Source organism: Acartia tonsa, chromosome 14 (assembly GCF_053477335.1).
Source record: "Acartia tonsa isolate MP-2025a chromosome 14, ASM5347733v1, whole genome shotgun sequence".
NCBI lineage: Eukaryota > Metazoa > Arthropoda > Copepoda > Calanoida > Acartiidae > Acartia > Acartia tonsa.
The window spans coordinates 5,295,215-5,317,085 of record NC_137273.1 but is presented as its reverse complement, the minus strand read 5'-3'; the positions used below and the strand labels follow the sequence as shown (position 1 = coordinate 5,317,085).

Below are 21,871 nucleotides of genomic sequence, written 5' to 3'. Positions count from 1 at the left end.
CCTTTTAGCACATAAAAATCTTTGGACGAAGATGGACGTGTACAACGAGCTGGCCGCGCATGTGTTCAACATAGCAGATTCCAAATGCGCCGGTGGTTTAAACTGGATTCTCAACTAGGGCCCACTAAATCTGGCCTCAGCCCATCTGTAGGTAAGGTAGAGTTATGTAACTAGCTGGGGATACTGTTAGATACATAAGTAAGACACTTGAAAAGACTAGAGCTCTCTATCTGAAATGGCTTGGCCGTAGTAGTCCAGCAAAGTGAAACGGGGCAGATTTTGAGATGTAAAAAGCGTCAAAAACCATGAAAATTTCTCGGTTCTTGACTCCAGGGACCCATATTGAACTTAAAAACTCATGTTAGACTATGGGTTGCGCTGACAACCCTAGCTGAAACTTCATGCCATTTCTAAAAATGTAAAGAATGTCGTTCTAGCTCAACTGCGGTCCAAATAAGAGCCTTTGTGTATAAGGGCAGCTTGAAAGTTTGGCGAATTTGGATCCTGCGGTTACTCATGTTCCTAAGGAAATGTGGCCTCCCAGCAGCCCGATCTTAATTCAATGGACTTTTGGGCCTGGGGCTACTTTGAAGCATGCACCAATAGACGTGCCCATACCACAAAGACTTCCCTCATTGCCACTATCAAGGAGAACTACGCAAGCTTGGACAGGTACATTTTGACCTGGACCTACCAGTGGTTGAGGAGGCGGGTAGAGGCGGTGATTAAGGCTGGCAGTGATTTTATTGAATAATCTAAAAGTCATATACCTATTTTGCTTGCAATAAAAAAATTCAATAAAATCTTTAAAATTGACGGTTTTATGTTCATTTGTTTGGAAGTTAGAATTTTGTCCGGTCTTATTTGCCCCACCCTGTATCTATTGTCTATAAAATTTGTGGTTGCTAGTATAATTAACATTCCAATGAAGGGGGGGGGGGTATTAACTCAAAAGAGAAATAGCATAAAACCAACCATTTCTTGAAAATTGTGGAATAATTAGCCCAGCCATTTGAAAGATTTTAGTAAATATAATCACACATACATCTCATAGACGTCCAATTTTACCCCCCCCCCCCTTTTTTTTAATACTAAATATTTAATAGAATTTGAATTACCCCCTCCAAAAAATTTTACCCTGGGGGTAAACAAAATTTACCCCTGCCAACAGATTTCAGGGAGCGTAAAAAATATTTGCGCCGCGCTTCGCGTGCCATTTTATCCCCCCCCCCCCCATAAAAAAAGCTTGGAAGCCCCTGATACATCTTACTACTTCATAATATACCAGTGGCTGCACCCCTAGCATCTAGGGACTCTGTTCTCAAGGGAATTAGAAAGGACAAAATAATATCCAAAAACCATCATGGAACCTATGTCAAGCTTCCCTAAAATGAAGAACTCAATCGGTTCAGTAATTACCGCAATCTTAGGTTACAAAGCAAAAACCTAACTACTTTATAAAAGAGGATGATAAGAAATTTAGTTGAGATTTGAAGAGAAAAAAATGTGAGGTGTCCAAATGTAAAAATATGGCTTGCTAGAATGAAGGTTGAAAATAAAGAAATAAGTATGATTCATACTGATAATACCATAGACTAAAAATCATAAAGATTACAATTAAAATAAAAAAACATTTAAAATTATAAAACTTTAGATAAGTTATGCCAAAGCATTTTAAATTCTTTCGGGTGGAGGCCTACGAAATACCCTAAATCTACACTTAGACATTTACAAAGTTCCCCCCAAAAGTAAAAGCAATAGTGATTTGCGAGATCTTAAGTTTCAGGCATAAAAAAAACCTTACTACTTTTAATAAGAGGATAATGAAAATATAAATCTACAAGAGCTCCTGCACTACTCAGATTATACCTTATCGTTTAAGGTCCCAGGTTCAACATTTATGTTAATAATTAGAAACTAATATATCTAAATATCTTATCAAAACTAATCACTAATACTGATGGATACACCATAAATGCTGAAAACATTTGCTTTAACATTCTTTTTTTATTTAATGTTTTTATTAGTCTTTGTTTAAATGACATATATTATGCTTTTTAGTATCGTAATAATATTTATTAGGATTATGTCGAAATGTTTAAAAAAAATACGTGGATAATATAATATTGTAACAAACTGTTGTCGTTTTAGGTTATAAAGGGCATTTTGACACGTAGCTCCTAAACTATCCGTAGCACAGTATTCATTTTCATATTCCCTAAAAGTAGACTTCATAGCGGTTCTAACGGTATGCCTACCTTTTTTCTACCATTAACTTGACTTGCGAGTATACAAGTAAAGATTAGAGAATAGGATATGCAAAAAGAAATGCGCAGATTTTTACCGTTAGAACCACTATGAAGTCTACTTTCTGGACGTTTTGACACGTAGCTCCTAAACTATGCGTAACACAGTAATCATTTTCATATTTCCTAAAAGTAGACTTCATAGCGGTTCTAACGGTATGCGTACCTTTTTTCTACCATTAACTTGATTTGCAAGTATGAAAGTAAAGATTAGAGAAAAGGATATGCAAAAAGAAATGCGCAGATTTTTACCGTTAGAACCACTATGAAGTCTACTTTCTGGACGTTTTGACACGTAGGTCCTAAACTATGCGTAACACAGTAATCATTTTCATATTTCCTAAAAGTAGACTTCATAGCAGTTCTAACGATATGCGTCCCTTTTTTTCTACCATTAACACAAGCCGCATAATTTAAATTTTAAAAATCTACGCATTTTTTTGCTCATCCTTTAACTAAAGGCTTTAAAAGTTATACCTAACGCTTCTATATCAGATTCGCGGCTTTTAATAGTAAGAATAGGGTGAACTACCATGCACTGTTAGGACTTTCAGACAAAGGCTTGAGAATATGTATGGCTAAGAAAACTTTTACCTAAAAGCTATCAAAAGAATTTGGCCAATAGTCTTAGTTTTTAGGGGGATAAGGGAAAGACATCCCAAACCTTAAGAAAGCTTAAAACTAAGGGATGCCATCTTCAAAACCTTGAGGAGGTCCTAAGGGAAGAACCTAACGCAAAATTTTATCAAAATAAAGATTTCAATGCAACCTGGATTTTATAATAAATACTATTTTCGTCACAATAAGAAAATAGAATTGTACTTTAAGCGTAAAGAAGTAGCATAACACACAGACACACACACACCCACACAAACACTCATTGCCTTACTTAACAATTACAGACATAATGCCATTTTAGGCAAAGAAAAATATATCTCTAGGGGGCAAACAAAAGCACGGTTTTCCATTATTGGTAGCTGCGCCATTTTTTCAACCTCCTTAAATATTTAGGTTTTGGAAGATTTTCATATATATGAATATATGTCAAATAAGTTTAATTGATTTTATATGATTGATTGGGCTAAAATAGAAAATAAAATGATTGTATTGATCTAGAAAATTTATCCTCTTCTAATCTATACTACTAGAAAATACTAATTACAATTTATGACTGTATTCCTTTGTGTAACCCATCCTGTAAAATAATATTCAGTGAAGCTTCCCTGAAAATCACCACATAAAAGGTTTATCCTTTGATATCTTTTAGTGGAAGGAGAGTATTATTTTGGGGTTATGTTTCTTGTCATTTCCTAAATAGAAAAAACTTTCCCAAGACCAAAACAGAACTCTTATGAAAAGAGAAATGTATAAGGTCATGGATATAAACATTTACAACATACATGACTATCCAGAAGCTAGATGTGCCTTAAAGTTGAGGGTTGGGGAATGAAGTCAGCCAACCACCTTAGATTTAAACTTGGAAGTCAAAAGTGTAACAAATAGTTTTTTTAAGGGAGGGTATTTCAAATAAATTTTAACCTTCTAGGGATATACAAGAAGCTTTACTAACGATCAAAGGGAACCTAATGCGAATTCCAAGATCTTATACTACAAACAAAAAGCATCTTACTACTTTTTCGTTTGTTGTACTATTAAAGGGGTTTGATTGTGGATCATTTGATAATCTTGTAGATTTTTCTGATTAAAAGTTGACCAAATGAGACAATTTTCCCTTCCACTAAAAAATGGCGCCGCCTGTATATAGGGCCACTGGCGCTTAGCATAGGGCCACCATCATGACAGTGCACAAAATTCTGATTCCTATTTAAAGAGAAATATTTCCAATAATTGTTAATTCAACGTTGGAGCTCCTACTATAGCTAGCTGCGTGGAATATCAAGACAGAGGTTGAACACAAAACAACTTGGTCCAAAATCAATTTTTCTAAACTACAAGAACAAACCCAAGAAAACTAAACAAAATGAAGACTTTTGTTGCTATTGCTTTTGCTGCTGTTGCCGTAAGTACATTTTTAATTATTTTTTTAACAGGGAAGGGTTAGAATCACAATATAATGGATATAGAATATACGTGGATATTTTGTCAGGGAAAAATTTTCATCAATATAGGTTGCCAACATTGACAGCATTTATTGGGAAGCTTGTTCTTCCAGTAGAAGGGGGGACGGAGTAAAGGAGGTGTATTGGGGAGGGGGGAATGGTCTTAATTTAAGCCAGCTACAAGTTTCACTTTATCAGATTACATGATAATCTGGTGTAAGATCCATGTAATAATAAATCCATTCTAAATATATTTACCTACAAATTGCAAAATTAATAATATTCATTTCAACAAATCGACTCTTCTCCCAATAAAATAATCAGAAAATGTATTTATAGATGAAAAGATTTGTGCTTTTTCAAACTTTTTAGCTAATGAATATATTCTTTAAAAATATTATTTATTTCATATTCTAAAGAAAATTAACTAAACTCGTAATGAGCTTAATCTTTTTTTGATTACTTTTATCGAATGCAAGATATTAAGTTTTTCAATTCCGTATGGCTTCATGTTTTTATGGAAATAGATTTTTCATGTTCTTTTAAAACAAAATTGACGTTCATATTCTTCCAAGAAATAAAAATGTTAATTTGAGAGTATCATAAAAAGATTTTATTTCTATACAATTTTTTTCAATGTAGAAAAGATTCAAATTGTTAAAATTCCATAAAATGATCTTATATTCTTTTCTGTATTTCAAAATAAAATAAAAATAGGGTATGATACGATTTCATAAAGTTCCTTGTTCCAAAATTTCTGTTATTAAAAAAGTTTAACAGTAGATTTTCATCTTGAATTGAGGAATAAAAATAGCATTAACCCAATTTATATATTTACATCTAGGAACAAAGAGGGGACAAGAAAAATATCTAATAACCAATACACGACTTAAATCTGTAAATAAAATAGACTAAAGCCACCACAGGACCTATGTAAAAATACCCCAAACGGTTTGGTATTTATTGAAATCCTACGATTCATACAAAAATCCTTACTACTTTAATGATAAAATGGTCGATCGGTCGGTATAATATGATTGTTGGTAATGCAACTAAAACAAATATCCTGTATTCAGATCCCCTCAGTGATGTGCTTCTTTGACGGTACCTCCACCTTCACCTTCCCCTTCCTGACCCTGGGAGGCACCACCTCTGGAACCGCCGCCACCGGTCTTGCCATCACTGGCCTGTCCTCTGGCGCTGCCCTTGCCGCTGGTCTTGGAGGTAAGACATGACACCATAGAGGGAGGGGACATTAGGCTGTTTATTACACTAATCCCCAAGGGTTTATAACAAGGTTTTCTTATTCGATGTTTAACAACTTTGGGGACTTTAAAATTTTTTTTGATTGGTTAGTCCATTCAGTTGAGTGTCCAAACGTTTCATTCACTAACTGTAGACTTGAGAAGGTGTAATTTTATGTATCATCATTGGGAATGTATATCAATTTATTGGCCATTGTCTTATGTCTTTATCTTCCTGGTTAATTTAATATAAATTTCCACTTAAGATAAACAAAATTACCCCTGATTTAAATTTAACATATTAATAAAAAACCTTGAAGATTAACAAATCAAAATGCAATATAAGTGACCTAAGTTTTTGAGTTTAAGATATTAAAACTCAAAAAGAAGTCTTCAGATGAAAATAATTAAAAAATCTGCCATCATATAATCTTTTATATCCTTTATTAGGAAGTTGATTAAGCAATTAAAAGATTGCAAAAATGTCACTTTTTGAAGAATTATAAATAGTAAAGAAAAAGCCTTACTCATGATAGCTATTTAAACTGTGTCATAACATTTTACGCAGTTTATTGAACTTCTTATATCATTTTTCTGCAATAGAGCAGTTTAATTTATATTTTTAGCAAGGACAGTTATTTTCATTAGAAGCGCAGTAGTTGTAAACTATAATCTTAATTCTTATTGTATTAATCCGCAGCCCTTCTCCCCCTTTTCTTGTATATTTACTACTACCCTCCCCTGACGAAGCCCATTCTGTCCCACTTTTGAGCAAAACGATTCCTATATGACGTCATATAAAGGGAAAAGAAAAAGGGAGGGGGGGGGGGAAGAAAATCTCTTCAAAAGATGGGAGAAAAGGGAATCATCTTGCTAAAAAGTGGGACAGATTGGGCTTCGTCCCCTCCTCTGCTTGATTTTAATATCTTTGTTCCTCAGAATAATATTTATAAGTTGCATCATATTATAAGCAGCTTGACAATGAAATAATCTTTTGGACGGGGAAATGTTTTATGAAGAAAACTTTTAGGCCTTCAAATAAAAATAATATTTTTTTATTAAATCTATAAATCTTTGTAAACAATATGATGAAATACAGTGCATTTGTCTTAAAAATGATCATAATAAACAAGTCAAAATTTAAAGACAAATGATTTTTCTCTTCTCTATATCTCTCCCTGGAAAATGTTAGTAGATGTTTAGTTAGTGACTTGACAAATCTTTATTGGCTCAAATACTCCACAATTTTGACCTTCCAAATAATGATTGTACTGTACACTTTAAAAATACGAATTTTAAAACAAAATTTATACATCCTTAGTGCTGATAAAATAAAATAAAAAAACACGAAACCTTTCTCACATTTTTATAAATTTTTAATATTTATGTATATTTGTAGCATGACTGATAGACCGGTAAATTACATTCTGGATGCTAATTGGTATAGAGATTCAGCTGTTTATCTTGAATAACATTAGAGAAACTCACATTTACCCCATAGCGTTACGTCCTGAGTGACTGACGGACAATATGACGAACGGACAGACATACTAAATTTGGGAGTAAATAGATTTTTTTCTGTATCTAAATTGGCACTTAAACTTCTTTTGAAAAAACAGACAAAAGATTTTTTTATTTGAGAAAAAAATAAATAAAAAGGCCATTAAAATAAAATGTTAAATGTGTGACCAGCTGTTTTGATAGCTATTGTCTGATATTTAATAATTTATTGTTGGTCATTTAATTATAATTTATCTTATTAAATATTGTGCAAGGTGGTATTTGAGTTGTTCACAGTCTAATTAAGCAGATAATATTACTGATAAGACAATGGGCGATAAATTGATATACATCCCATATGAGGAAAAATAAGATAACCACTTTATTAGATTAAATCAATTGGTTGAAACGTTTACTCCCTTCTTGTTTTGAACTGACCAATTACAATTTAGTAAAAGACCCCAAAGTTTTTGAGCCAATGAATAAGATATCATGGTAATAAAACTTTGGGTACCAGTCTAATTAACAGCTCGATGTTCATTTCCTGCCTGAAAAATCTAGTAATACAAGTTATAGTCTAATATTTTAAAAAGAACTAAACAAAAGTTTACCTGTTTCTATAAAATAAGAATCTTTTTGGATATTTTTTTAAAATTACAAAAAAAACAAGATCAAAATTAATAATGGATTAATCTCACAAGTAAATGGTAGTCAACTGAAATTCCACACTTTTGTGGTTAGTTTTGCTTCACTAATTGTGGTTTCCTGTATTTCTTTATACCTAAAATCACAATAAATTAAAAACCCTATAAACCACATTACTGTACTGTTATCTTGTTATGATTTGGTGACTTTAAAAAGAGCTTAAATGTTATGGCTGTCTTTGTAAATACTATTGGGACAAATTACACTTTTAACACTTATATATGATATTGATCAAGGAGATTAAGATTAAACAAAAAAAATTATAGACTGTAGCTTAATTAGAAATAATTGTATACTTTTTTCCAGATAGGTCTATTCCTACCTTTCTTCTAAATAACGACTTAATCAAGAATATTTTCTATAGATGGGTATATCTAACTTTTATGTGATTTAACTTGTAATCTTTATCACGATCATAGATTTTGATAACATTTAACATGGTTACTAGTTTCATGACATTTCAGTTGTACACTTGAAAGTTAATTAATAAAGTAAAGCAACTTTATATTTTTATTTACATCCTTTTTATTTTTTACTAATACTCTTTTTCTTTAGGTGTTGTAGCTGCTATCGGCGCTGGCGCATTGGCTGGTGGTGCTCTTGCTGCTGCCACCCGTCGTGGAAAGAGATCTGTCGTTGATGACGAACTTATTGGCGAGGAATTCATCTTTGAGGCCATCAACAAGATGGACGAGAAGGATTGTGGTAAGAGGTATGTGTGTGAGCTTGCCGCCACCCCTGTTGAGCTCTTGTCCCAGACTGAGCTGACCAGCCTGCTCCTCTTCCAGACCAGATCACCTGTTGCCAACTCCGGCAAAGCCAAGTTTGATGAGGCCATCAGACTCGGTGTCCTGTCCCGCAACCCCAAGGTCTGTGAGAAGAGATACGCCACCTGCCCCAACAAGGCTTAATTAATTTACATCTTCACATTGTATATAATTAATTGCGGCATTCACCCACTCATATCAAAACTGTTTCGCGCATTTTTGCTTTGTTTACATGTTTATTTTGTATTATGCGGCATTTGTGCATATCATTCATTCTGCTGATTTCTCTTAACTGGGCAATCAATCAATCGTCAAAGAAAACCAAAAAAAGTCTGAGCTTGTTTAATATGTATAGTATACACCTGAATAATGAAATGAAATTAGTTAGGTTATTATTATGTAAATATCTTGTAATGTTCTTGTTGTTTTGTACCGTACAATTTTAAAATTAAAAGAAAATTTTCTGAATAAAAATTTTAAAATGATTAAATATTTGTTTTTTTACTGCCTATATATTATGAAATAATGAAAAATCTCATTAAAAAAATCATGACATTGTATGGCCATAACAAAAATCCTGAGTCTGTCAGGTTGTTAGTGTGGGATAATGACACTTATAGATATGCTATGTTCCTGAAAATAAGAGATAATAAAAAAATATTCAAAAACAAAAATAAATAAAACTATAATTAAGTGAGTTTCATATAAGTACAGAAGTCAATTTATTTTAGCATACTATTCTTTTACTATTTCTTTTAATAGTTACTTTAAAAAAAAAACAAATTTATATTCTATTAAACTAGCAGCTTCGCCCCTAGAATATAGAGGCTTTTCCCCAAGAGGTAATAAAAAAAATTATGTACATACCTTAATAATTATGCGAGTATAGGAATCATTACATCTTCGATTACCTACCCAGCTGAAAAAATTGCGAATTGATCGCCAATTTCATAAATGGCGAATTCCCAAAATGTATATGCGAAATTTTTTTTTAAAAATTAGGTGGAGATTTTTTGTTTTTTTTTGGGGGGGGTTGGGGGTTGTCCCTCCCACCTTCAAAGAAAATAGCCTAAAACTTCCACATGACAAGTAGGTACATTCCCTGAAGAGTAGAATTCAATCGGTTCAGTGGTTACCGAGATCTTAAGCTTCAGACGGAAGGACAGACGGACGGACATCATTCTACTTTGTATTATGATATAAATACACTAAAGACATGAACCAACTTATTGTAGTATCAAATGTTTACCTTGTAGAATCTTATTTTATAAAGTGATAGAAAATCTAATTGTCTTGCTTCTCCTAAGATCTTCTAAACGGCTTGTTTCTCCTGAGATCTTCTAAACGACTGGATCGATCATTAAATAACTTTTAGGGAATTTTTACATTAGTCCAGGGAAAGCTATGTGGAGTAAGGGAGTGTAAGACACGCCCTTTTAGTTATAGTCTCAAGAAAATAAATTTAACAATTAAATTTTTTCTTATAGTTTTTATAACAAAAAAGGCCCTGTTTGCAATGATTGGAGCCAATAGTACACTGAGAGTTATAGAGACTAAGCATAATAGAACACAATAACATTGAAATATTAGCAAATGTTAAAAAATGAAAAAAATATCTATAAATGGACAAATGGATATAAAATATACTTGGATATTATGACAGGGGTAAATTGACGTCAATATAGGTTGCTAACAGGGTCATTAATTGGTCAGTTAATTTATCCTGTAGGAGGGGAGGGGATGGGAGTGGGAAATCGTAATTTTAGCCACAAATTAAACAAATTTCATATTAATAAAGTACATGATAATCTGGTGTAATATCCAAGTAGTAAAAAATCCATTAATGAACACGTCCATGAAATTAAAGGACGCAGTTCAAGCCTCATAAATTTGATGAAGTGCCTTTTAATGGTAAAATAACTATTTTATAGTTTTTAAATAAACTTTTGTCTTGTTTTTGCAAGATTTGGGGAAACTATCTGGGGGAGGTTAGTAAAATTAAAATAATTATTTTTAAAAAGTTGTTGAGTTTGGACGTTCTTCCTGTGGCATGCCATACTTATACAGTATATTCTCTACCATTATAATCAACGACTGCATGACAACCGAAAATTTAAAGTTAGGTGAAGAACTCGCTCTAAAAAAAACTTATACGAGCTACCAAATACAAAAATTACCAAATAATTTTTTTATCCATTGACATATTTCTTCCTGCTGAAAATTTGAATATGCACTTTGAATCAAAAAGTTAGACGTGCCAAATTTAATTTCAGATAGCACAGGTTCTTAATAAATAAGGCGTTTACGTCCATCTTCCATATGTGATTAGTATAAGTTAAAGTGAGAAAGAATGGGAAGGAGATAGATATCCCCCCCCCCTTTATTTTCGAAATAAATGGAAAAAAGAGGAGAGAGGGGGAGGGAGTTTTTAATTTGTATTTGAATTTTACTTAGATCAGATTAGAGTTATATTTTTTAAGTTTAGAGCGTCGCAGATATAGGCCCTGCTGGGTAAGAGCCAATGCATTATAAAAAAAGTTAAAAGATAAACTGTTTTTTAAAGAAACGAATTTTATTATGCTTCCGGTTTTTGCTGTTAAAGCTGCGCTGCTTTTGAACATTATTGCCATTGTTTTCGCATATATGAAATGTAGGTCCAATTACATTTTTAATGCATAAAATTATACACATGCGCCAAAAAGACAATAAAACATATAAGTACGTTTACAAAAATGACTTTGTTAAAAGAATGCAAATAGAACATAGACAAATAAAAAGACGGAAAAATGTTAAAAGATGTACAGTATTTTTTAAAAGCGAAGCTTTTCTATAATTAGGGTCGGTCCGTCCGTCCGTCCGTCCGTCCGTCCGTACGTCCGTCCGTCCGTCCGAGATAGATAGCTTTTATTCGTTAATTTAGGCATGTTAGAATTGTCCTATCGATTTCAAACTTTGCATGATGATTCCTGTAGTAGTTGGGTACGATTTTGAAAGCGTAGCAACTCTATAATCATTACCAAAATGTCCGTACGTCCATTTTAAACATGTTGATTTTTTTTTACTTTTTTAACAACAAATTTTCAAGTGTTTTAATTATCCGTTTGATCTAATTTTTGGTATATAGATTCCTGGGACAACAAAGAACAATATTATAAGCGAAGCAACTCTATAATCAAGTCCAAAAATGTAAGTATGTCCATAAACATTATCCTGTTTTTAAGCAGTTTTTCAACAAATTTACCTACAATTTTGATTCGACATTTATACATTTATGTTCCGATTTTTCAGTTCAGATACTATACAAGAGTTAATGTCCGTTTGTCCTACCGTTTCAGTGCTTCGCTTTTATGGATGTTGTCATCCTTGTTTTTTAGAAATGACATAAATTTTTAACGAATTGTTCTAATTGTCGACAATGTCAACTTTGAAGATTTAACTTAACCGATAGAGTTATCAAATTTAGGAAAACTTTACATAGTTCCAGGGATGGTTTTAGGCTATTTTATTTTAAAATTTAATATTTGAAATGGTTTTAGATGTTATTTTTCCTACCCTTTAGAATAAAAGTCCTCTAAATGCTAAGGGCGCACCCGCTTGAATAATGAAAAACGCCAATAAAAAGTAAAATAAAAGCTGTTTTTATCATGTTAAAGCATGTAACACAACTAGATAAACAATAAGATATATAAGTTTTCCGGAATTTTAAAGTTAGGGGGAGATTTGAAATCTGCATCAAATTTTGAGGATTTTTTTTTTATAAAATTCGTTTTTTCTATAATTCTTTATCTAAAAGCGGAAATGCAAATTAAGTTAATTAATTTTGGCATCTGTGATTGGTGGATTTAAAAAATCTGCGCTCTGATTGGATGGCGTACATCATTCAACCAATTAGAGCGCAGGTAGTTTAAAATCCACCTATCCTATTGATCAAAATTAATTAACTTAAAATGCATTTCCGCTTTTAGATAAAGAATTATACAAAAAACGAATTTTATAAAAAAAAAATCCTTAAAATTTGATGCAGATTTCAAATCTCTCCCTAACATTAAAATTCCGGAAAACTTATATATCTTAATAAACGATTCTTTACTTGCTTTATGTCATTGTACTTGTCAATAATTCTGATTTCAAAAACGTTGAGACACTTTTTTGGCGTCAAATTGTAAATCAATTTTCAACATCCTAAATTTTTAAAAGCGAAGCTTTTCTATAATTAGGGTAGGTCCGTCCGTCCGTCCGAGATAGATAGCTTTTATTCATTAATTTAGGCATGTTAGAATTGTCCTATCGATTTCAAACTTAGTAGTTAGGTACGATTTAGAAAGCGTAGCAACTCTATAATCATTACCAGAATGTCGGTATGTCCATTTTAAACATGTTGATTTTCTACTTTTTTAAAAACAAATTTTTATGTGATCTAATTATCTGTTTGATCTGATTTTTGGTATATTGATTCCTGGGACAACAAAAAACAATATTATAAGCGAAGCAACTCTATAATTAAGTCCTAAAAACGTAAGTATGTCCAAAAACATTATTCTGTATCAAGCAGTTTTTCAACAAATTTACTTACAATTTTGCTTCGACTCTTATACTTTTATATTCTGATTATACAGTTTAGACACTATACAAGTGTTAATGTCCGTTTGTCCTACCGTTTCAGTGCTTCGTTTTTATGGATGTTGTCATCCTTGTTTTTATTAGTCTGTAGCAAAGTTTTTCTTTAAGTCATACAGAAGACGTTAAAATGATTTTCGCTTACAATCTTTAGTAAGAATATTGAGAATGCCTTTACCCATAAACAGGCACAAATTGTACAAAGGATATCGCTAACCGCTGAACCGAAATGGTCCTCCTTTAAAGTGAATATTCTTTTTAACTATTTTTGGGAGGGAGATCTCCAAACTCCCAAGAGAAAAGGTCCATAGAATCAATATAGCTCCCCCAATTATGTTTGACATAATCGTTCTTGTTCTTTTATTATTGACGTTAAAACGTTACAAAGCTTCTCTAAAATTCAAATTTTCGTTTGTTTGTTCTTCAATTAATCATTACAACTGTACACTGGCGTAGTATCACTTATCACACACACACACACACATTGTGTGTCGAAAATGAAAGATTATAATAGAAAAAAATACCCCATTTAATTTTTGATGAATATCAGAATTATAGTCAATAAATCACTCAAAATGACAGTTTTGACCTGTAAATCATTAGATTGTAACTGGGGCTCGGCAGTCGCCACTAAACCTTAAATTTAAACCTGTTTGGATGCTCTGAATTTTTTTGGAAAAGAGGAAATGCCATATTTGGGTCAGGTTTAGACTTCCAGCTGATTTTGAAACAGTAAAAGGTTCTTAAAAAGAGTGAGATTGGTAGACAATAGCCTAGTTCACAAAAAACATAGGTCAACCTAAAGAAGCTTTAGGTTGACCGATTTTATAAAGGCATTTGTTAGTTGTACTTGTTTAGGTTGACCTAAAGATTAAATCGGTCGACCTCTAAAAGTCTTTTGTGAACTGGGCAAATATGATTCTTCAAGATTAAAGGACCCTGTGATAAAGAATGAATTTGTCTTAAAACTCAGAAATAGATTTCAAGTCTTAGAGGACCTAAATGACGAGACTGAGATCACATGGACTTCAATTAAAGAAAACTTTCAATCTACTGCTAAGGAAATCCTAGGACACAAGAAACCAGAGAAAAAGGACTGGATCTCTGAAGAAACATGGATCAAAATAGAAGAGAGAAAGAAGCTCAAAAACAAAATCCATAATGCTCAACATTTGGCTGACATGAGCAATTTAAAAGCTGAATATACTGCTAAAGACAAAGAAGTCAAAAAGTGCACAAGGAAAGACAAGAGAGATTACATTGACAATCTGGCTGAAAAGGCCCAGAGAGCAGCTGACTTTGGTAACATGAAAACAGTATACAACATAACCAAGCAATTAAGTGGCAAATATAGCAAAAAGAGTGGTGAAACTATCAAGGCTAAAGATGGTAAATTACTCACTACAGAAAAAGAAATTGCTGAAAGGTGGAAATCACATTTTGAAGAAGTGTTGAACAGACCCGAACCAAAAATTACTGCTGAACCAGAACCAGGACATGAAATAGACATAGATATAAGACCACCAACTATTCAAGAAGTTAAAGCTGCTATACATAGCTTAAAGAATGACAAAGCACCAGGACCTGACTTGATAACTGCCGAAATGCTTAAGGCAGACATAGATCTTTCTGCTAGGACTCTAACTGATCTTTTTGATAAAATTTGGAGGCAAGAAAAGATACCAACGGACTGGTCTAAAGGTATAATCATAAAACTACCTAAGAAGGGAGATTTGAACAATTGTGATAATTGGAGAGGAATTGCTTTCTATCCCAAGCAAGGTCCTATGTAAAGTTATTTTAAACAGAATTGATGAGAAAATTGACAATAAACTGAGAGAAGAACAAGCTGGATTCCGTGCTGGATGGGGCTGTGTTGACCAAATTTTCACCCTTAGGACAGTTATTGAACAATGTGTTGAATTTAACAAGCCACTTCACGTAAATTTTGTTGATTTCTCTAAGGCCTTTGACTCCATACACAGACAAACACTCTGGAAAATACTAAGAAGTTATGGTATACCAGAAAAGATGATAATTATGATAACTAAATTTTATGACAACTTCCAAGCCTGTGTTTCAGTTGGAAACAATAAGACATCTGATTTCTTTAAAATAAGCACTGGAGTTAGACAGGGATGCATTTTATCACCTATTCTATTTATATTGGTCATTGACTGGGTGATGAAGAAAACCACAGAGGACAAAAAACGTGGTCTCCAGCTGGGCATACTAGGACACCTAGAAGATCTGGACTTTGCTGATGACCTGGCACTGATTTCAGAAACAATTAAACATCTACAAGCTAAGACAGATAGACTAGTCAAATATGCAGGACAAGTCGGGCTCTTTGTTACCCTAGTCTTTTGAAATCACAAAGTTAGTATATTAATGTTAGAGTAATGTTTGAAGTTGATGATAGTCCTAAAGTTTCAGACAATTACTGTGCATAAATTGTCACAGGAATTATTTGTAATGTAAGACGCTTTTTTAAGAGAGTTAGAGAAAATATTGAAGGGGAATATGAATCTATTAATTGGAATATAATTTTTTTTTCAGATAAAAAACTACATATTTAATGACATATTTCTGACCTCTGACCCAGAGATCAATCCCTTTTTAAAATCCCCTCTACCCTTTCTTTACATTGTTTTTCCCTTATGTGAATTTATCCTTTCTTTATAATAACCCCTTTACCCTACTTACCCACTCCTCTTTCTGGGTATTGCTCTTCTTCCCTTTAATTTGAACCTCCCCCCTCCACTATATCCACCCTTCCCCACCCCCTTTATTAACCTATCCCCTCCTTTTTCACCTCTCCTACCTACTTAATCCACCCCCCCCCCCCCTTTTAATGACCCTTTTTCCCCATCCCTCTATATGGTTCAACCACCTACCCTCTTTTCCACAGTTTCTCTTTTCTCTAATCCCTCCCCTTTCACTAAAAATTCTCTAATCCTACCCACCCTAACTACCTATCCCCTAAGGTGAAAAACACCCCTTCCCATTCTCCTGTAAATTGCATCCTTTTATTTTCTGTACCGTATTATCTTTGCACAGGCCTGTATGACCTTCCTTTTTCTCCACGTATGTCTATTGTTCCCCTTTTATTATCCTACTTTCCATCTTTACCACTCATAAGTCAAATTAACTACAATCTATTTAAAGATAAAGATATATAAACTTAATTTTGAAAAATACTGTATTCATAAATAAAATCTTCAATATTATAATTTTTTTATACTAAACATTATCATGAACACAAAAAATTCTATAAGTATCCATAAATAATAGAACAAAACAAACAAAAATTTATGTATTTTTTAAAGGTTTATTTTCATATAGAAGCTTGGTATATCATCAAGTAGTTTTGTTTCTTTCATTTTTGATAATTAGTTTACCAATTATGAAGATACGATACAGATACTTATTATAAAACTTCAATTTAGTTGAATAATAAGGAAATGATCATTTTTTTAATTGGATTTATTAACTATTCATTACTATCCTCATCAATTGTATATCACATACACGCCAAAAATAGTAGCAATTTAGAAGTATAAAACAAAAATAACTTTCATCTTAATTAGTATATTATTATTAAGAAGAAACCTATTTTGAGTTTCATACCCCTGGATAAATTTAATGATTAACTTTAATGCTGTTTGTTGTTAATTTCTTTGTTTGTTTCTAGTTCATTTTGTCAATGTGCACATGTCTTGTTGCCTTGAATATCTATAACTAACTGAACGGTCAACTAACTGACATTTATTCAGTGCAAAGCGTTTTTACAAGGCAACAAATGTTTGAATAGCAAAAACAAGTCTGAACTTAATATTATATGAATGAAGGGTTCTATCTTTGATAGCTGATGAGAAAATCTATTTTTTCTCACTCTATAATACAGACTGACAAACAATCAAACCGACCATAGCTATAGAGTGGCTGTGCTGCATTTTTTAAAGAAATTGATCATCATATATGTTAGACTTAGCTTTTTTTCTGTTAACAGCTCAGGCAAATGAGCTTTCCTTATTAGAGAAGCATAATTTAGTGGTTTTTGGCCTTTTTTATCATCAAATTTAACTTTTTGCGTGGAATTGGGATTAGGACTTATTAGTATTAGGCTTCCCCTAGATGCTTTGGCGAATCCACAGGTCCATAATTTGAATTAGTAATTTTTAATTGTATTAAAGAAATACCTTTCATTAGTAATAAATGAGGAGGGGTAAAAAGAGGGGTTTGGGGAGTTGTTATAATCATGTTATTTCCCCTTTCTGTATGAAACTTTAAACATACTAGAAGATAGTTTTCAAGACTAAAAATAGAATATGTAAACACATTTCAATCCATAAAGCGAAGCATTTCTTTAATTAGGGTAGGGCTGTTCGTAATGTATAGCTTTGTTCGATCGTTAATCTTAATATGTTGGAATTGTCCTCTTGATTTAAACATGCGATTCCTGAAACATTACATATTTTTTAAATGTAGGTACAAATTTTAAAAATGTACCTAACAATTTATAAACTTTATTGATAATTCAATTTGTACATATTAAACTTAGATGCTTTAGATATTAGGAATATAAATGTTTAGATTATGTACATAGATGATTTAATAACAGGAATTTGCAATGTTTATTCCTATGGCTGTTAGGCAGGCACCCTGTAATAATAATTTTCTCTTTAACTCATTCAAAAAAACCTTGGTGCATAAAACATATTTTGTATTAAATTTTTATAAATAATGTTTGTCAAGATTCGATTATCCGCCTGTTTTGTTAAGCTTTACTTTTAAGGAACATGTTATCCTTGTTTTTAGTTTATGCCTCCCCTCCCATTTTCGATTTTGAGACAGTATGGTTGTTTGTACAATGTCTTTAAATAAAAGGTTCAGAAAATAGTCAAATATATTTAAAAATATTTTTTTTAATATTGGGAAAACTCTAGAGTTAAATTGCATTTAGAATATCTTTTTTAGTTAACATATAAAGCATTTCATTTCAATAAAAATTCTAGTACAGTTTTGAGGAAACACTTAAACAAATTTGATTAATGAATCTATGGTGACATTTCTTGACCCTATGTAAAAATTAGGAGACTTGATAAGACATTTTCCTATTTTCTCTATTAAGAAGTTCAGACAAAAATAAGGTAATTATAACATTCAAAGTTCACTATTTTTATATCAAAAACCAAAAGTATTTTTCACTTTTTATTTTACACATTTTATTCGAGCAAGAAAACTAAAGACTTTTCTATTAAACATTTTTTTTTTAATGTCAGCCACTTTTAAGATTTTCTGTTTTTAATACTCTTAACCTGATTACTATGGGCAAATTCTAATAGTGATTTTCCATGTATTATGCAATTATAAACCTATGATTTCAGATTAAACAACTAGGGTAATGTCAAAAAGACTAAAATTATGAATATACCTACAAACCCTGATCAAACTATAACAATAAATGGTGAACAATTGAAACAAAGCAACAAATTCACCTATCTGGGGAGTGTTATCAGCAGTGAAAATGGCTCAAAAGCTGATATTAAAACCAGGATTGATAAGGCTAGGGTTGCTTTCAACAGTCTACACAACGTTTGGAATTCAAAGAAACTTGCTCTGAAAACAAAAATCAGACTTTACAACAGTAATGTGAAATCAGTTCTTCTCTATGGAGCGGAATGCTGGAGAACTGTGAAAACTGAAACAAATCAACTTAATGCATTTCACAATAGCTGCCTAAGAAGAATTTGCAAAATATTCTGGCCAAACAAAATATCAAACCTTGAGCTGTATGCTAAGACCAAGTGCAATAGTATTGAAGCAGAAGTGAAATATAAAAGACTAAGGTGGCTAGGACATGTGCTCAGAATGGAACAAAATAGGTTTCCAAAAAAGTGCTTAAAATGGAATCCCACCACTGGTAAACGTAATCGGGGACAACCAAAAATGACCTGGAGGCGGAGCACTGAAAAGGATCTCTTTAATTTGGAATTAACATGGGGAAAAGCTGAGAAACTTGCCAAAGACAGCAGGAATTCATGGAGGAACAAGGTGTCCGTATTCTCTGGCCTTCACAGTCAAAAAGAGAGATGCGTCTGATGAAAAGGTTCATTTTCCTGAGACTTACATAGTTACAGGTGGTTTACGCACGGCTGCCGAGCCCTGACATAAAAAATTAAAAGATAAAAAAAGAGCACTGTATAAACACAATGAAAAAGAACATTTGCTACTAGTTGATGTTATTGTTCTTGATCAAAGTAACAATTATAAGATTTTGATCTTTTGATGGTTACGGGGGTTAGTCAATGGAAGATTAATTAAGTCTTTTACAAGACTGCTTTATGTAAAGTAGTAAAACTGTTTATCCCGCTAACCACTGAAACCATTTTAGGGAAGCTTTAAATAGGATCTAGAATGATTTGAACTTTTTCGACTATTTTGTTATTACGTTTTGGACTGTCAATTACACTGATACCCAAGGTTTTTTAAAAAGTTCTCTTATTCCTTGGCCAAAAAAACCTTGGGTACTTTTCTAAATCCTGAATTGGATGATTCAAACAAACAGTGTTTATACATGAAATTTATAATCATTTGGGATGAACATGATTTTATCTTCCATTGTCTTATCCCTTATGATCGCTGAGTAATTTTGTCTTTGTGTTAATTGCTAACAAAAGATCCAGATTTCAATTTTTAAATGAATTATCCTATAATTACCAGGTACACTTAGATAGGGCAATGCAAGAAAAAAATTTATCTTCTCTCAAACCATAATAGCTTTATTTCTAAAATATACAAGATATGAAACAGAGTAGAAAGAAATAGAAGATCATTGAAAAATGTAAAAAAAAATTAATGTAATAATAATAAAAAAGAATGAAAAATTGGATATATAGATTTGAAATTAAGTCTGGTTTACTAGTTCTCTATTTACGGAAGCTTTACATGGGTATAGGCTAATTTATGTTTGAATTTAAGTTTTGGGAATGTTTTGGGCTATTTTTCTGCCCACTTCCATCTCAATCAATTACAGAGTCCGAAGGGGGCGACACCTACACATATATTTATATATGATATTCTGAAACAATTAATAGACCAATACATGTCGATTGTGATATGATTTTCAGGTAAGTCTTCTATCTACAGGCCATTTTTGAGAACATTGAATATATTGATTGTGCCTGTTTATCTGCCAAGACATTTTCCTACTGTTTGTATGAATTTCAAGTCAGGCATCTTACAGTAGAAGTTGGTAAAATTGACAGAAAGTCAGGAAAATACCATCAAGATATTTATAAAGCTTACCTGAAAAAGTACAAGCAATTTGGAGCAGGAATTTTAGCTTGAGATAAAATTACCTTACTACTTTGTATATTAGGAATAGCCGCTTTACCCATAGAGGCCTCTATTGGCAACTGTTGGAAGAGGTAGGGAGTAAGGGAGGGGACAATGGGCAATTAATTCAATATAAGAGTTATCAAAGAAAGGGCATGAAATCCAGTTTAATCCAATAAATTTGTAGGAAATTATAAAGGGATTGTTAATTGAATAATAGATTTCCATAGCGTCATGTAAAGTGAAATCACAACTTGTTTCTGATGAAATATATTGAGGTTTTATGGTGTGATTTTTATATTACATGATTATTGGACCCGGCCAGCTGCTAGCAAGAATATGACTGCCCCTTTTTATTCTGTTTATTTCCCTTGCCCCTTGCCCCCACCTCCCTTCTCCCCGTCTGCTACATTCCAAACTAACACAACGAGTAGTTATTTCCCTTGCCCCCACTTCCCTTATTCCTTCTCCCCGTCTGCAATATTCAAAACATACATAACGAGTAGCGGCATTTCATGCGCAAGTACCCAAACTCAGTCAGAAACTGCTAAATTCTTGCACATTCCCTTTAAGCCAGTACCCAAAGTCTGAGACTCCTAAAAATTGAATATTCGATCCATTGTCCCCTCCCTTACTCCCTGTAGTTTCAAACGTGCCTTAAATTTAAATAAGCTTTACTTGGAGGAGAACCATATATGTCTAGTGCAAAGCTACTGACAGACAAACATCTATGTAATTTTTTCATCTGGATTAAGTTATGTCGTCTACCAAGATTCGAACCCGTCACCGAAACAACTAAATACTAAGACGCGATAAAAGTTAATCTAACTCTGCGAGTTAATTATAGATATTTGTACCAGCAGAGCTTATAATAAAGTAATGGATATATAATATATGTGGATATATTGACAGGGGAAATTTGTTGTCAATTTAGCATGATAATATAAACTTCTTTTATTGGTCAGATCGCTCATCCAGTAGGAGGCGAGGAGATGGGTTTATTGGGGTAGATGCTTTTATTTATTTTATCAAGCTGCAAGTTTCACTTTATAATAAGTACTTGATAATCTGGTGCAACATCCAATTAATAATATATCTATTGTACCAGCTGTGCTTCTAATAAAAGATTAATGGCATAAATCAAGTGTGGTAACAATTAGCAACAAAGAAATATATTCTCAAACAACAAGAGTACGCTTACGTCCAATAGAAGCAAAGCTGTTTGAATAATAAGCAACATATACTAAGAAATTAACGTTAAAAATGCACATAGCAAGCATAATTAAGTAATATCTTATCTAAAAGGTTAAGAAAATAAAATTTAAGTTTTG

General features: G+C 32.4%; 1 protein-coding gene across 1 annotated transcript; it reads left to right on the top strand.

The window, feature by feature from the left end:
- The first annotated feature begins 4,154 nt into the window (after positions 1 to 4,154).
- LOC145305249 (uncharacterized) lies at positions 4,155 to 9,072 on the top strand. Its single transcript, XM_080146845.1, has 3 exons — positions 4,155 to 4,326; positions 5,443 to 5,590; positions 8,371 to 9,072. Exons 1-3 carry the CDS (start codon positions 4,288 to 4,290, stop codon positions 8,724 to 8,726), a joined length of 543 nt encoding a protein of 180 aa, XP_080002971.1. The 5' UTR covers positions 4,155 to 4,287; the 3' UTR covers positions 8,727 to 9,072.
- Positions 9,073 to 21,871: the final 12,799 nt, after the last annotated feature.